This window comes from Astyanax mexicanus, chromosome 25 (genome assembly GCF_023375975.1).
Source record: "Astyanax mexicanus isolate ESR-SI-001 chromosome 25, AstMex3_surface, whole genome shotgun sequence".
Lineage (NCBI taxonomy): Eukaryota > Metazoa > Chordata > Actinopteri > Characiformes > Acestrorhamphidae > Astyanax > Astyanax mexicanus.
Genome location: NC_064432.1, coordinates 9,205,869 through 9,221,997, shown reverse-complemented (window position 1 = coordinate 9,221,997; position 16,129 = coordinate 9,205,869). Strand labels below are relative to the sequence as shown.

Genomic DNA, 16,129 nt, shown 5'->3' with positions numbered 1-16,129 from the left:
AAAGTTAGTTACACAGGGACTTTGAGGTGATGGAGGTAATGTTAGCTCTATTACATGAGAGTGATGAGCAATGGTTGATGAAACAGCAAACGGTCAAGACTGAGAAGTGTTGGATGAGCAGCAAGTGTGTATTTTAGGCTACATCATTTTATTTTAGATATTTAGGTTAAAGGTGTGTTAAAAGGCTGCATAGTTTCAGTTTTGTAGCCTCTATGCTGTGGATCAACATGTTTTAAAAAGCACTGAAACAAGTGAAATAACAGATTTTAAAACTGATAAATGATCAGTTAACTTAAAAAGTAAGTGTAAAAAATATAAAAGTAATATTAGCAAAAGGTATACCCACACTGAATAGGAGTAAAACAGTGTCAAATGCTTTTAAGACATAGTTGCATTGCATGAATTCATAAAGCAGCCCTGTTTGTAGCCTGATACAAATACATGTTATAGCTGTTTAAAGGAGGAAGCACCTTTAACCTAAAGAATTCGAATTTAGCTGTTATATTAGAGAAATTCAGAAAATACCAAAAAAAAAAAAGGTGTCCTCCTTTTCAGAAACCCAAATCTGGTCACCCTAATCTGAGCTAAATCATTAAAGAAATCCACAGTTATGATCAGTATTTGCTCAGAGTTTCATAATCCTGTCAGGATCTTCAGTCTGGATTAGAAACAGGTTGAGTTTGGGTGTGACGTCATGATAAATCCACTAGAGGGAGCCAATCAGCAGCTTAAATGCTGGATCTGAGGCTGTGAGGCTGATCAGTGATTTACAGTCTGCAGTAAAATTACAGATTCAAATATTTTATTAATCTCTGTGGTGTCTCTGGACAGGTCTAGATAATAAAAATAAAGGAGTAATTTATTGTAAAAAATAATTAAATATGTAAAAAAACAGTAAAATATCGTAGAATTAAATACAGAGTAGAGGGTGAATAAGGGTTTCTGCTGGTGGAGCCGCCACGATTCTCTGTGTAACAGTGAGAAAAACACAGTCTCAGATACGTCTCAGCTCCATCCTCTAACCAGCGCTGTTTACTCAGAAACTGAAAACTTCATAAAGCTTTGTCTCGATCGTTCAGTCTGAGACGCTTCATCTGAAAGAGGGTTCTCTGCTCTGCGTCTCTGAAAACCTGTTTATTATTATAATCACACATCCAGCACATGAGCACAGTCACAGTTTGTACAGTTTGGATATTGAGGCTCTAATGAAGGTTTTCAGAAGCTCCACCCTGAGATAAAGGCTGGGTTTGGGGTTTAGTGAGGACCTGGACCAGTTCAGCTGCAGAGAGACGGTAGGAGAATGGTTTGAGCTGCTGCTGTGCTGAGTATGTGACTTCATGTTAATTAGCTTGTGTATAATTGGATGCTTTTACTTGTCACTGGAAGTTATACAGATTTAAAGGGTTTAAACTAAAGCAGAGCGCTAAAGAATGCATTTACATTTAGTAGCTGCATCATCATCAGCAGAGCGTTTTCTGAGTGTGTTGGCTGCCTAGTGATTGTTTTTGATTGGGTAATCAATTTTTAAGTTCTGTGTGCATTTGCACGTCTGTGTCAGCAGTTAAAAGGAACTGAATGCATTTATTAGGAGGGATGTCGAAAAATATTTTAACATAATGGGTTGATTTCCCAAAAAAGGATTAAGCATATTCTTGTTCTACACAGAATTTTGTAATTGAGATTTTCTACTAAAAGTAAAAACTATCTATGAATAGGATGAATCAGGCTTAATAATAGTGAAATAAATCTTCATAGAACACTCCTGATTTTGTTTAATTAAACCATTTTAAATAGAGAAGATATTCAAAAGTACCAAGAAAAGTAAGATAATGACACAATTCTCACACAATACAGACTCTTTATATTCTCTTTTCACAGATCCAAAACAACTGACGATTGCAGAGATAATCAGCCCAGTTCTTCACAGGATCAGACCCATAGCCGCATAAACCACAGTCCTCATATCTGTAATTATTGGGTTGTCCATTTCCCCAGAACCTATCAGAGAGAAGGTATCAGAGTGTTTGTGAGCAGGGAGGAGTAAAGCCCAATTTAAACATCTTCTTCAAACCTACGCTGTAACTCAAGGCGCACCTCTCTGCAACTACACATGGCGCGATGCAGACAGACGCAGCTGTGATTGGTCCGCCGGGCATCACATCCTCTCCCACACAATCCCGCCGTCGCAGTTTAAACTGCAGAGCGACGCAGAGCTGCTGATATTCACACGATGAAATTTAAATGTGCTCCACTACTCTCCACTAGGATACAGCATAGGTTCAATGCAGAAGTATAAATTGGGCTTAAGAGTCAGTAACTGCATCATGATCAGAGTTCAGTTCAGGAGTCTCTTACCCAGTGATCAGTTCTGATCCGTCCACCCATTTCCAGACCTCCTCTGATTCAGCGTCACACAGACCAATCCAAACCCTCTGACCTTTTCTCAATGTGTTAATGAAGACCTGTTGAAGTACAATAACTGCTTACACATTTCCAACAACCCAGATGTCTCTCACACAATACACACACACACACACACACACACACACGATGATTTCAGCATTTTAGATTATTCCATAAGAACCAGAACTGTTCCACAGAACTGACAGAAGTGTCCTTTTGTGTTTAACAAATTACACAATTTATATCAGTAAAGATTTTCAACTTCTCAACCTTTCAGTGGAGCTGATATAATTAACAGTGAGTGTAGAAACAAGGAGGAGATTACCTGTTTTACACTTTTACTGCTGAGATAAACAGTATTAAACAGATTTCTATGATTATTGCACAGATATTTCACCAAAAGAAATATTTAAACAATGTAGACCCCCCCCCCCCCTCTCTCACCTGTTCTTCTCTGCTGTTGATGATCACCAGGTCTGATCCTCTCTTTCTGCAGTCGTTTCTGCTCTCAGTCCAGTTCTTCTCCTCAGTAGAGACGTAGTAAAGACTGGAGCTGAAGTAGATCCACCCGTCTCTAGGTGCTTTATCTATGGATGAAACACAAAAGCAATGCATTATGAGAAAACACCTGTGGTCACTTCTGGGTCGCAAATGTTTGATGCTCTTCACAGTAAAACATTTTAACTCTTTTCTCTGGTTTATATGATTACGATTCTGAGAGATGTGAAACAGAGCTGGCAGAAAGAAATGAGACACAAAGAACGTACATTTCAGACTTTACAGGTAAGATACAGATTTAAAGGAACACTTAAGATTTAAGGCTGTGATTCTGGTTTCAGTGCAACAACGCTGATAAAAGTTTGAACGTAGAAATCTAAAAAATGATCCAAATGAATAAAAAGTGCAATTGTAGACAAAAAGCAAATTACTGCATCTGGATATGGAACTGAATGCACTTAGACTGTTTTTATATTTGCACTTGATGAACCTTCAAATAGCTCTTTACGAGTACAACGCGTTGTGGCTTAAATGTAACTCCATAGTGTAACGATGTGGAATGATTTGGTGGCTCAACTCTGTACCAGTTTACCCTCAAACCAGTGTTAGAATGATGTTCCTAATAAAGTGATTAAGAACTGCAATTAATCACTAACCCAGTTCAGAACACCTTCTCTGGAGCCCGTCTCTCTCTGCCTGTAACTGGTCTCTCTCTGCAGTCAGGTTGGTGTTACTGGTCTGTAAGTGGTCTCTCTCTGCAGCCAGGTTGGAGTTACTGGTCTGTAACTGGTCTCTCTCTGCAGTCAGGTTGGTGTTACTGGTCTGTAACTGGTCTCTCTCTGCAGTCAGGTTGGTGTAACTGGTCTGTAACTGGTCTCTCTCTGCAGTCAGGTTGGTGTTACTGGTCTGTAACTGGTCTCTCTCTGCAGTCAGGTGGTTGAACTGGATCCACAGCACTGTGATGGCAGTCAGCAGGAGAACACACAGCAGACCCAAACCCACTGCAGCCAGTCTGTAGCGTCTGCTTCCTGCAGAGCGACTCTCTATGAGGAAACACAGATACAAGAACTTTACTCATTTAAACAATAAGATGCCAAAAGTCATAGGACAGCAGTATGTAAATTGATAATGAAGGGTTGCCTCAGGGAAGAGCTTAGGTACACCCACACTTGTATAAGTTGTAAAGCTGAACACTGATCAGTGTGCTCATGGCAAGGTGAAATTAATTATGGGAGTTGAGATGAAGTCTGATAGTAGTGCAGATGGACGAAAACAACATTCATTTTCTGAAACTGTATGCAGATATTTAACATTCTTCAGTCAACAGTGTCACGTCGAGGTGAGGGGAGTCTGGAAAGGACAAGGGATGGATAGAACTGGAGGAGGGACAAGTAAGGCATCACATCAGTGTCAAAAGTTATTTCGAACTTCATTTTACTCCTTTTCAAGTGTTTTTTTTTTCATCTTGAATTTACAGCTGTCCTTTACATTATGTGCATTGCCTGGGGCTGCTCTTTTTGCTCCAGTGAAAGTTTCGCGTCTAAGTGTAGAAAAGGGGGGTTTTGACAGTTTAGTGGTGGGGTCAGGGTCATCTCCCTCAGCAAATGCTGTTGGCTGATAGCTCCAGGTTTTGTGATAGACGGCTTACTACCAATAGTCTGTTTCAGAAAGTAAAGATGGAGGAGGGTGAAAAAAGGACAACAGTAGAGTTAATTTCTGTGATGGTCAATAAATGAAAGTTCAACAAGACTTTTATCAGAATCCCCCTCAAGCGGGACCCTCACAGCCAGGTTTGTGATTCCTGCAACCAACAAAATATGAACCCTCAGCAACCAGGAAGCAGAGTTTCAGTCATGAATCCAGAAAAAAAGGATTCCTTTGGTTTTAATAAAGGTGGCATGTCTTTTCTGCTATGCTAGCTATTCTACCATGATAATCTTTCCACCAAATGGAAGGTAGGAATAACCTCTGATAATTAAGGGCATTATATAACAGCTGTTCACTTTCTTCAAATCATTAGGTGTGTCTGTCTAATTTGCAAACTGCAGAAGGTTTAAGTCTGTTATGTTTTTGCTTGGGGCATCCAAATGCCTTGAAACAACCCTGGATGGAGACCGCACTGAGAACATGGGGGCCAGTCAGGTGGTTGAACTGGATCCACAGCACTGTGATTGTAGTCAGCAGGAGAACACACAGCAGACCCAGACCATCTGCAGTCAGCCAGGTTTTGCGGCCCTGCAGCACCATCAGTCTTGGTGGAGATGGGGCTGTTTGAAGGGCAACCACTGCTGCCCCAAATGCCTGCGCAATGCCGCTGGCCACATGTGCAACCATTTTTCTGCCCCCCAACAGCCTCTGTGAACATGTGGCCGCATCCCAGTATGCACAGGAGAGTGGACCAGGACAGGACATTCATTACCTCATCACGTTTGCCTCTAGCTTTCAGCTCCAGAGACCAGACACCAGGCTGAAATCTTAGAAAAGGGTAGTGCAACAGGGAAAAGCGAGAGATTTCACAGCACATATTGGAGTGCATGTGTCCCTCAATGAAATGTAACTCCCCAACAACCGCTGCACTCATGCAGCCTCAGACCATGGCATTCCCACCACCATGCTTGACTGTAGGCTTGAGATACTTATCTTTGTACTCCTTACTTGATTGCCGCCACACATGCTTGAGACCATTTGACCAACCAAATGAATTAATCTTGGTCTCATCAGACCACAGGACATGGTTCCAGTAATCCATGTCCTTTGTTGACATGTATTCAGCAAACTGTTTGCAAGATTTCTTGTGTACAGACTTCAGAACAGGTTTTCTTCTGGGGTGAAAACCCTGTAGACCGATTTGGTATACTGTGCAGCGTATGATCTGAATACTGACAGGCTGAACCCCCACCTCTTCAATCTCTGCAGCAAAGCTGACGGCACTCCTACACCTATCTTTCAAAGACAGCATTAGGAGATGATGCTGAGCATGTGCTTCTTTGGACGACCAACACAAGGTCTGTTCTGAATGGACCCTGCTCTTTTTGCTCAATTAGGACATTTTGGGGTGTAGTCTCTTAGGGGTGTACTCACTTGTGTTGCCGGTATTTTAGACTTTAATGGCTATATATTGAGTTATCTTGAAGAAAGTATAAATTTACACTGTTATATAACCACAGACTATTTTTCATTGTTCCAAAGTGTCCTTTTGTCAGTGTTGTCCCATTAAAAGATATATTTAAGTATCTGCAGAAATGCATCTCCTGCATCTCACCGCTATCAGAGGCAAACTGCTGCAGCTCTGCCAATTGGCTCTCCCTCCTGCCCTGTCTCTAAACCCATACATCACCCAGCACCCCTCCCAAAGTACTCCTCACATTTTTAGCCTTTTCCAAATTTGAGTCACCTAAAATCAGGGGGGTTAGCCCTTTAAGATTATTTTGGCGTGGTGGAGGTCAACTTAACTTAATGCAATAAACGTACATTTGAGTCTCTGTGTTCGTGTCTCTCTCTACTACTTCCTGTTTATCAGGTCTAAATGGGTGCATGCTTATCCCCATACAGTACAAAATAAACAATGCTAAAGTATATAATTTAACAAGTTAATAGAGTCTTACTTTCTCACACCCACATTTCACTGGTTTCTGACCTAAGAAGGCCTCTTGGTTGGAAACCTTTCTTTTGTAGGCTTTTCTTAACCAAGCAGTAACACTGGTGTCTGATACACTTGTTCCAACACCCTGTGTGACTAGTTAAAAATAATACATGATTTGTTGCATAGTACTTTAAAAACAGAATGTTAAAAACAATTATCTGTGGTAAAAGCTGAGCTAAAAAATTATTAAGAATTAATTTACAAATTCATGTATGAAAAGAGTAAAAACTATGGTGAAATCATGCTGAAGAAAAAAAAGGTATTTACAAAAACAAAAGAATTTATAAACATTAAGTCTAGCTGTTTTTAAATTGGAAATCAGCTAATAGTACTTGCTAGAGTGATTTGTGATTGTGTGGCTATGCCTTGATTCAGACAGTAGGGGGCGACCACAGCGTTTTCCTCATTCTAGATAAAACTATCACTGAGGAAACAGCACTGTTTACTGTGGTCTTTTTCACTCCCTATATTCAGGTAAGAAACCAACAAAATAGGGTTTTATATTGTCTAAAATGCCACTGGGAAGTCATATGAAGTCAACAGCATAAGCTTAATGGTTATAAATACAAGTTAACTCAGTAAATAGTTGATGTATTTTTGGAAAGTTCCAGAGCAGACTTGCTGAGTGAGCTAGTGTGTAATGGCCATAGCTAGCATTGTTTTAGGACCACATAAGAAAAGATATATGTCAAATGTGGATGAAATTCCAGTAGAAAATATATATTTTTGTGGTTAGAGTGTGTTTATACATTTTCAAATGTGATTTATGTGTATCTTTGAGTTTGTTAGTAAAGTAGGTCACCGCGGCCATTTTAAAATGCTTTTGTTTATATAAAATGTGCGTGCTTAGTTAGATAAATGTGACCAGTACTAGTCTATGTAATTCATCTGTTTTAAAAACAAAGTAGTTAATTTATACATAATAGAGGATCTCTCAGATGTGTTGTTCATTTTGTTAGAAAACTGTTAAAGAGATAATGTGAGTTATGGCTTGAGATAAATTTTGAGAAGAGAAAAAGTATACATATACCTAGTGGAAAATTGAGTTTGAGTTTGAATATTTCATTCTATATTTTTGTGTTGTCAGAAAAGGAATTTCTTTGTTTTTTATTATTATCTCACTGTTCTTAAGTTGTAGCTATTGCAGTGACACTGGGCGCTGGAAATCATTCATGTATTGAAATGTGTCTAAATTCTATTTCTCTGTAAAAAGACTGAATTGAAGAGAATGTAAACAAGCCTTGTTTTATAATATATTTTTGTGAAATTCTAGATAAAACTATCACTGAGGAAACAGCACTGTTTACTGTGGTCTTTTTCACTCCCTATATTCAGGGGCGTAACAGTAATTTTGGAGGCACCGCTGGGATGGTTGTCCTGATGCCAGCTGCCCACAGCCAGTCAGATGACGTCTGAGTCAACTAATCCCCTATACAAGTAACCCAGAGCAAGCATCAGTGAGTGATATGTCACAGCAATGAGGAGAGCAAGAAGCTGGTGGTTGAGTATATGACTTGAGGCCATTCAGAGATCCCAAAGTCCAAATAAAGTCCATTCAGTTAAGCCTAGTCCTCACGTGACAGACATCTCATTGTGCTATCAAGATGGCTACTGATATAGAGACCCTACACGAAGAGATAGCAGGCGAGTTAAATGCTATGACAAAAGACAATTTACTGAAGATCACTGATTATCTGAAAATTGCAGGACACCAAAGATCTGATGTGATAGGAAAGTCCCGTATCTCGCTGATCACACACATATTAAAGTACCTAGAACGGGAAGGTGTTGAAGAATTAGAGGATGGAGGTATGTCTGAACTACTGGCATTAAAAGACAAGATTTCTGAGCTGACTACTGGTGTCGAAGAAGAAGGAGTGGGGCAGAGTGAGAAATTACAGCGAGAAATGGATGAGTTAAAGATAATGTTAAGGCAAAAGGAAGCAGAAATTGAACGATTGTCTGTTTCAGGAACTGAAATTGAAACTCAGCCACAACCTCAGGTTGCAACCACACAAGTTCACCTACCATCACAAATGCCAAGCCCTGCATGGCGTAAAGACTTTAAAATAGCTGGACAGATAGGTGAACCAGGGCAAAGGGATAAACTAACCTTTACTAGCCTAGCTCATCAAATAGAAAATGGCTTAAATAGAGGGTACCCAGAAACCGAAATCATAGATGCGGTGATCAGAGCCATTGTTCCAGGTTCACAGTTACGGAGCTACCTGGAGGGCAAACCCAATCTCACCCTTCCCGTACTCAGACGTATACTCCGCTCTCATTTCCAAGAACGAAGTGCAACAGAACTATACAAACAGCTAACCTCTGAAGCACAGCACAGTAAAGAGACTCCCCAGAGTTTTTTAATGCGTGTTTTGGATCTGAAACAGAAAGTGCTGTTTGCATCTCAGGAGTCAGAATCAGGACTAAGTTATGACCCAGTTCTGGTTCAGAGTATGTTTCTACACACCATACTCACTGGTCTTCTGAACGACAACATTAAAACTGATATGCAACCACTCTTAGTAAATACTGCCACTCCAGATGAGCTGTTGCTGGAGCGATTAAATATTGCATGTGCAACAGAGGCAGAAAGAAGAAATAAAAAGAAAACGCATGCGTCTTCAGCTGCTGCTGTACACGTGGTTCAGCCACAAGATCCACAGCCTTGTAAGTGCTCTGCCAAAGAGAAAACACCGAAAATGTCACCTGACATGCAAAAAGAGTTGGAGGAGTTGAGAGCAAGTGTAGCTTCCCTTAGTAATCTGGGTGTAGAGATAGCCCAAATTAAAGAAAGAATACAGCAACCACCATTTTATGGGCAGCAGTCCCATATTCCCCCTGTGCACAGAGAGCTAACGAACAATGGGTCAAACAATCAGACACTTGCTGCATCCCAACAAAACAGTTCAACTCGACACAACCCACGCCCACCTGAAACTTCTATGACGATGCGACCTCAACGTGAGTCAAACTGGCAATTCAAGAGTTCTGTTCATACTCCAAGGCGATGCTTTGCCTGCCACCAGAGTGGGACTGAAGAAAGATGCACACATTGTTATCGTTGTGGAAGCAATGAGCATTTTCAAGCTGGATGCAAGATCAGAGGAAATGTGGCATCAACAAGGGGAGTATCAAATCCCACAGGACGAGTATTAACAATATCTAGCAGGCAGTCCACTAAGTTAGCAAAGCATCGAAAAGCAGCTTCATCTGGAAAGCCTCTAGACAGTGCTCTGAGTCCACCATTGCCACCTCACACAGATCCTCCCAGTAAAATAACTCCACTGGTTGGTCGTCAGTGTCTCATTGAATGCTACCTAAATGGCCATAGGACCCAAGCTCTCTGGGACACTGGTTCCCAAGTTTGTATCATTGACGAACAGGGAAAGGAGAAATACTTGCCAAGTGCAGAGATGAGAGATGTATCAGAGCTGCTTGAGTCACCTAATAGCCTGACACTAACAGCAGCAAATGGAACCAGCATGCCATACTTAGGATGGGTAGAGACATCTTTCAGACTCATATCGGAAGAAGACCACATGAATGAGCTAACCATCCCGATACTAGTAATGAGGGGTCAACAATTGTCTCATCCCATCATAGGATTTAACGTAATTGAGCACATCCTCAGTAATACTGACAAAACAAAGCAGTATAGTACAGTCAAAACAGCTTTTCCTAACTTTAGAAAGAGCAGAGTTAGAGCACTCATTCAAGCAGTTAGTGCTGGACAGGCAAGTGAGTATGTCGTAAAAACAAAGAGATTGGGAGTAGTGATTCCAAAGCTCAGTGTTGTTCAGACGGAGCGTCGTATAGCTTCTCAGTCACCCAGAGAGGACACCTTCATGATCTTTGAACCAGATCTAAATCCTCAGTGGCCAGAAGGCCTTGAGCTCAGTGACGCATTAGTTAACATTAGAAAGGGAGCTGATCCAGTCATTAAGATTGGTATTGCAAACAAAACTGACAGAGACATCACATTAGCAGGGCGCACACAGATTGGTACAGTGCAGCCAATAATGACAGTGTTACCATGGCATGCTACTGAAGATGTCACCACCACTGCCACCATCAGCCAAGCTGTGACTTCAGAGAATGACAAAGAAAAGGATGGAATGTGGGACCCACCCATAGATCTAAGCCACCTTGATGAGGACAAGCGACAGATTGTACAACAAATGCTGAGAGAGGAGTGTCACTCTTTCTCATGCTCAGACAATGATATTGGATGTATTGAGAGTTTACAAATGAACATAGCTCTTAAAGATCTGGAGCCAGTTCAGCGCACATATATGTCAGTCCCAAAACCTTTATACCAAGAGATGAAGGGGTATCTCCATGATTTAATTGCACAAGGCTGGATTCGAAAGTCAAACTCTCCTTACTCCTCACCTGTAGTTTGTGTTAGAAAAAAAGACGGCACTCTACGCTTATGTGTCGACTACAGGGACCTGAATATGAAAACCCATCAAGATCGCCAGCCTATCCCCCGTGTCCAAGACATTCTGGACAGTCTAGGTGGAAATTCCTGGTTTTCCCTCTTGGACCAGGGGAAGGCGTATCACCAAGGATTCATCACTGAAGAAAGTAGACCACTCACTGCATTTGTGACGCCATGGGGCCTATATGAGTGGGTGCGTATCCCTTTTGGGCTCACTAACGCCCCAGCAGCGTTTCAACGCTGTATGGAAGAGTGCTTAGAGGGACTGAGAGATGATATCTGCATCCCCTACTTAGATGATACCCTTGTCTTCAGTCGGACATTTGAAGATCATGTGAATGATGTGCGCAAAGTTCTGCAGAGGCTCAGACAGCATGGCATCAAACTCAAGCCCAGCAAATGTGACTTATTTAAATCTGAAATACGCTACCTAGGGAGAATTGTTTCTGCAGAAGGTAGTCGAATCGATCCTGCTGACTTTGAAGCTGTAAGAGCACTAAAAGCCATCAAGCCAAAAAATGTTGGACAACTCAGGAAGGTGCTTGGTCTACTGACCTATTATCGACAGTACATTAAAGACTTCTCTAGAATAGCAAGTCCCCTTTATGACTTACTCAAGGCAGATACTGAAGATGGTCCCATTACCTGCAGCAAAAAAAGAACAAAAGCAAAACCAAGAAAAAGCTGTGTAGTGCCTTCTAACCAGCTGATCTCTTGGAATGATCTTCATCAGCAGACCCTTGAACAGTTGATTGACTGTTTACTTAACCCACCTGTTCTAGGCTTCCCAGATTTCACCCAGCCTTTTGTTTTGCATACAGATGCATCACAGCAGGGCCTGGGAGCTGTTTTATATCAAAAGCAGAATGAGAAACTGAGAGTTATAGCCTATGGATCACGCACCTTGACAGCAGCAGAGAAAAACTATAATTTGCATGCAGGTAAATTAGAATTTCTCGCTCTAAAATGGGCCATTACTGAAAAATTCAGGGATTATCTGTACTATTCCCCAACTTTCACTGTGTACAGTGATAATAATCCACTGACCTACGTCCTATCTACTGCAAAACTGAATGCCACAACTTCAAGGTGGGTTGCAGAGTTGGCCGATTTTCACTTCACTATTAAGTATCGGCCTGGGAGGGAGAACAGAGATGCGGATGCTTTGTCCAGAATGCCGCTTGATGTAGAGTCAATAATGAAAGAATGTTCTGAAGATCTGTCTCCTGATGTTGTTATGGCTGCCATTCAGTCTGTTGAGGTCCAAAAGGAGATTGGAGTAAGCTGGTCAACCGCACTGGTGACCCAAACTCCACCAGAACACAGTGCAGTTGGGTCTGTTGTCCCCATAACAAAAGCTGAGTTGAGAGAAGCACAAAAATCCGATCCATCCATTAATCCAGTGCTTGAGTATAAATTACAGGGTTGCAAACCACCAACTCAAACCCTAAAAACATTCAACTCAAAGACAAAATGCCTGTTTCGTGAATGGGACAAACTAACAGTAGATGATGATGGCATTATGTATCGAATCACAGCAACCCGCAAACAACTAGTGCTGCCTGAAGAGTATAAGGCCAGAGTGCTAAAAGAACTACATAATAACATGGGACATCAGGGTGCTGAACGTACAGTATCACTTGTGCGTGACCGTTTTTTCTGGCCCTATCTGCAATCTGATGTTGAGCACTATGTGACCAGAACCTGTGTCTGCCTGAAACAAAAGAAACCCAGCCGTGAGAGCAGAGCTCCTCTCACCAACATTGTGACAACACATCCCTTTGAATTGGTCTCTATTGATTTCCTTCACCTGGATCAATGCAAAGGTGGTTATCAATATATACTTCTGATTGTAGACCACTTTACCCGTTTTGGCCAGGCTTATGCTACAACCTCTAAATCAGGTAAAGTAGCTGCAAACCTCATATTCAATGATTATGCCTTGAAATTTGGGTTCCCAGCCAGAATTCACCACGACCAAGGTGGAGAATTTGAAAATCAGCTCTTCACCCAGTTGAAAAAGCTTGCTGGTGTGTCTGGGTCACGAACTAGCCCCTACCATCCCATGGGAAATGGGCAGGTGGAAAGGATGAACAGAACGTTATTACAGATGTTGAAGACCCTAACCGAAACACAGAAGTCAAACTGGAAGGAACATCTGAATAAACTGATGTATGCCTACAATTGTACACGTAGTGAAGTGACGGGATATGCTCCTTTTCATCTCCTTTATGGTAGATCACCTAGACTTCCAGTCGACCTGTTGTTTGGATTGCACTCACAATCAGACCCCGAAGAACTCCGAGACTTTGTTCAGACCTGGAAACAAGGTATGGAAGAGGCTTACACCATTGCAAGGAAAAATATCCAGAAATCAGCTGAAAGGGGTAAGCGATTTTATGACACAAAAGTTAGGAGTTCAGTACTACAGCCTGGAGATCGTGTACTAGTGAAAAACCTCTCACCTAGGGGAGGGCCTGGCAAGCTCCGCAACTACTGGGAGGATAGTATTCAGACAGTGGTTCGGCAAATGGGGTCAGATCTTCCCATCTACGAAGTGAGACCAGAGCAAGGGAAAGGGCGTTCCAGAATCCTACATAGGAACTTGCTCATGCCATGTGACCATCTCCCATTTGAGAAGTTAGATCCAAATTCTACTTCCAAAAAGAAACAAGAAAGGAGGCCAAAGCCTGTTCCTCAACCCCTGCAAGTGGACACAGATAGTGAAGATGAGAGTGATTACAATTATGTGGTTCCTCAAGCTAACATGAGACAAGAAGACAGACAGCTTCAATCGGATGCAAGAGTTGAACCTACTGATCAAGAAAGGGAACAAGAGGATGAGATGTTGGAAGATGAGGTGCTTGCTGTTCCTGATGAGACTCATAGTCATGAAGATGCTGAAGATAATTCTATGGCATTCCATGAATCTCTGGAACATCCAACTGATGAGAAGGATGAAATCTCCTTGATGAGTAGTAAAGCAGAGTCAGATGATCAAGTCTACCAGCGACCACAAAGAGATAGACACCCGCCAAGGCGAACCACATATGATCAGTTGGGGATTCCCTCATGCTACCAAGTTGAACAAACATGTAGTGGTCAGTCACACTTACAACCAGTACCAACGTACCCTTTTCCAGGACTGATTGCATTCCAGCCACCTTATTACTGGCCCACATACATGTACAAACCCCAACCAGCACAAACATAGTCATGGACAATTTATGGACTGTTCATTCAGGTTATTGCCATGAATAATACAACGACTATGTACTATGGACCATGCCCTCAAGCATTAAGTGGACGTTACTATCATGCAAAAGGAAGTAGGCATGTAATGTTTTTTGCGTGTGAACTGAGGACAGTTAAAATGTCGAGACGACATTTATTTTGCAGGGAAGCATGTGACTAGTTAAAAATAATACATGATTTGTTGCATAGTACTTTAAAAACAGAATGTTAAAAACAATTATCTGTGGTAAAAGCTGAGCTAAAAAATTATTAAGAATTAATTTACAAATTCATGTATGAAAAGAGTAAAAACTATGGTGAAATCATGCTGAAGAAAAAAAAGGTATTTACAAAAACAAAAGAATTTATAAACATTAAGTCTAGCTGTTTTTAAATTGGAAATCAGCTAATAGTACTTGCTAGAGTGATTTGTGATTGTGTGGCTATGCCTTGATTCAGACAGTAGGGGGCGACCACAGCGTTTTCCTCATTCTAGATAAAACTATCACTGAGGAAACAGCACTGTTTACTGTGGTCTTTTTCACTCCCTATATTCAGGTAAGAAACCAACAAAATAGGGTTTTATATTGTCTAAAATGCCACTGGGAAGTCATATGAAGTCAACAGCATAAGCTTAATGGTTATAAATACAAGTTAACTCAGTAAATAGTTGATGTATTTTTGGAAAGTTCCAGAGCAGACTTGCTGAGTGAGCTAGTGTGTAATGGCCATAGCTAGCATTGTTTTAGGACCACATAAGAAAAGATATATGTCAAATGTGGATGAAATTCCAGTAGAAAATATATATTTTTGTGGTTAGAGTGTGTTTATACATTTTCAAATGTGATTTATGTGTATCTTTGAGTTTGTTAGTAAAGTAGGTCACCGCGGCCATTTTAAAATGCTTTTGTTTATATAAAATGTGCGTGCTTAGTTAGATAAATGTGACCAGTACTAGTCTATGTAATTCATCTGTTTTAAAAACAAAGTAGTTAATTTATACATAATAGAGGATCTCTCAGATGTGTTGTTCATTTTGTTAGAAAACTGTTAAAGAGATAATGTGAGTTATGGCTTGAGATAAATTTTGAGAAGAGAAAAAGTATACATATACCTAGTGGAAAATTGAGTTTGAGTTTGAATATTTCATTCTATATTTTTGTGTTGTCAGAAAAGGAATTTCTTTGTTTTTTATTATTATCTCACTGTTCTTAAGTTGTAGCTATTGCAGTGACACTGGGCGCTGGAAATCATTCATGTATTGAAATGTGTCTAAATTCTATTTCTCTGTAAAAAGACTGAATTGAAGAGAATGTAAACAAGCCTTGTTTTATAATATATTTTTGTGAAATTCTAGATAAAACTATCACTCAGGAAACAGCACTGTTTACTGTGGTCTTTTTCACTCCCTATATTCAGGGGCGTAACACCTGCACACTCTTACACCACTACCACACATAACTACTGTCAAGTACACTTATCAGTAACCAGTCATTAGTAATGGTACCTGCTTGTTGTGTCTTCAGGATCCTCATTGTGTTGGTGTCCTCCATCTCTGTGCTGGGGTCATGACCTCTAACAGCGTCTGCACTCTCGTAGATATCCACCACCATCTCCACTTTATCTCCTCTGTTCATCTCCCCAAATCCAATCACGTCATCATAAACACTCAGAGACATGTCTAATCTCTAAAAAACTGAAACACTGAATTACTGCGTCTCTGTAGAAACACTACAGCAGTGCTGCACCGCTCGCCTACTTTAACTACAATAAAGGAAGTGGTCAAGTGGCTCATATAGTTTCCTGTGTGAGCTTAAGGTGTGAAAACAGCAGAGCCCACCTGCTCTTTATTAAGCTGATCTTAATCTTTCATACACTACTACATTTATGAGATCACAACACAT

General features: G+C 40.9%; 1 protein-coding gene across 1 annotated transcript; it reads right to left on the bottom strand.

The window, feature by feature from the left end:
- Positions 1 to 1,844: 1,844 nt before the first annotated feature.
- LOC125787668 (CD209 antigen-like protein E) lies at positions 1,845 to 15,904 on the bottom strand. Its single transcript, XM_049472238.1, has 5 exons — positions 15,733 to 15,904; positions 3,558 to 3,944; positions 2,848 to 2,984; positions 2,356 to 2,462; positions 1,845 to 1,998 (listed from the first exon to the last, which is right to left on the bottom strand). The coding sequence occupies exons 1-5, from the start codon at positions 15,902 to 15,904 to the stop codon at positions 1,860 to 1,862; spliced, it is 942 nt and encodes a 313-aa protein (XP_049328195.1). The 3' UTR covers positions 1,845 to 1,859.
- Positions 15,905 to 16,129: the final 225 nt, after the last annotated feature.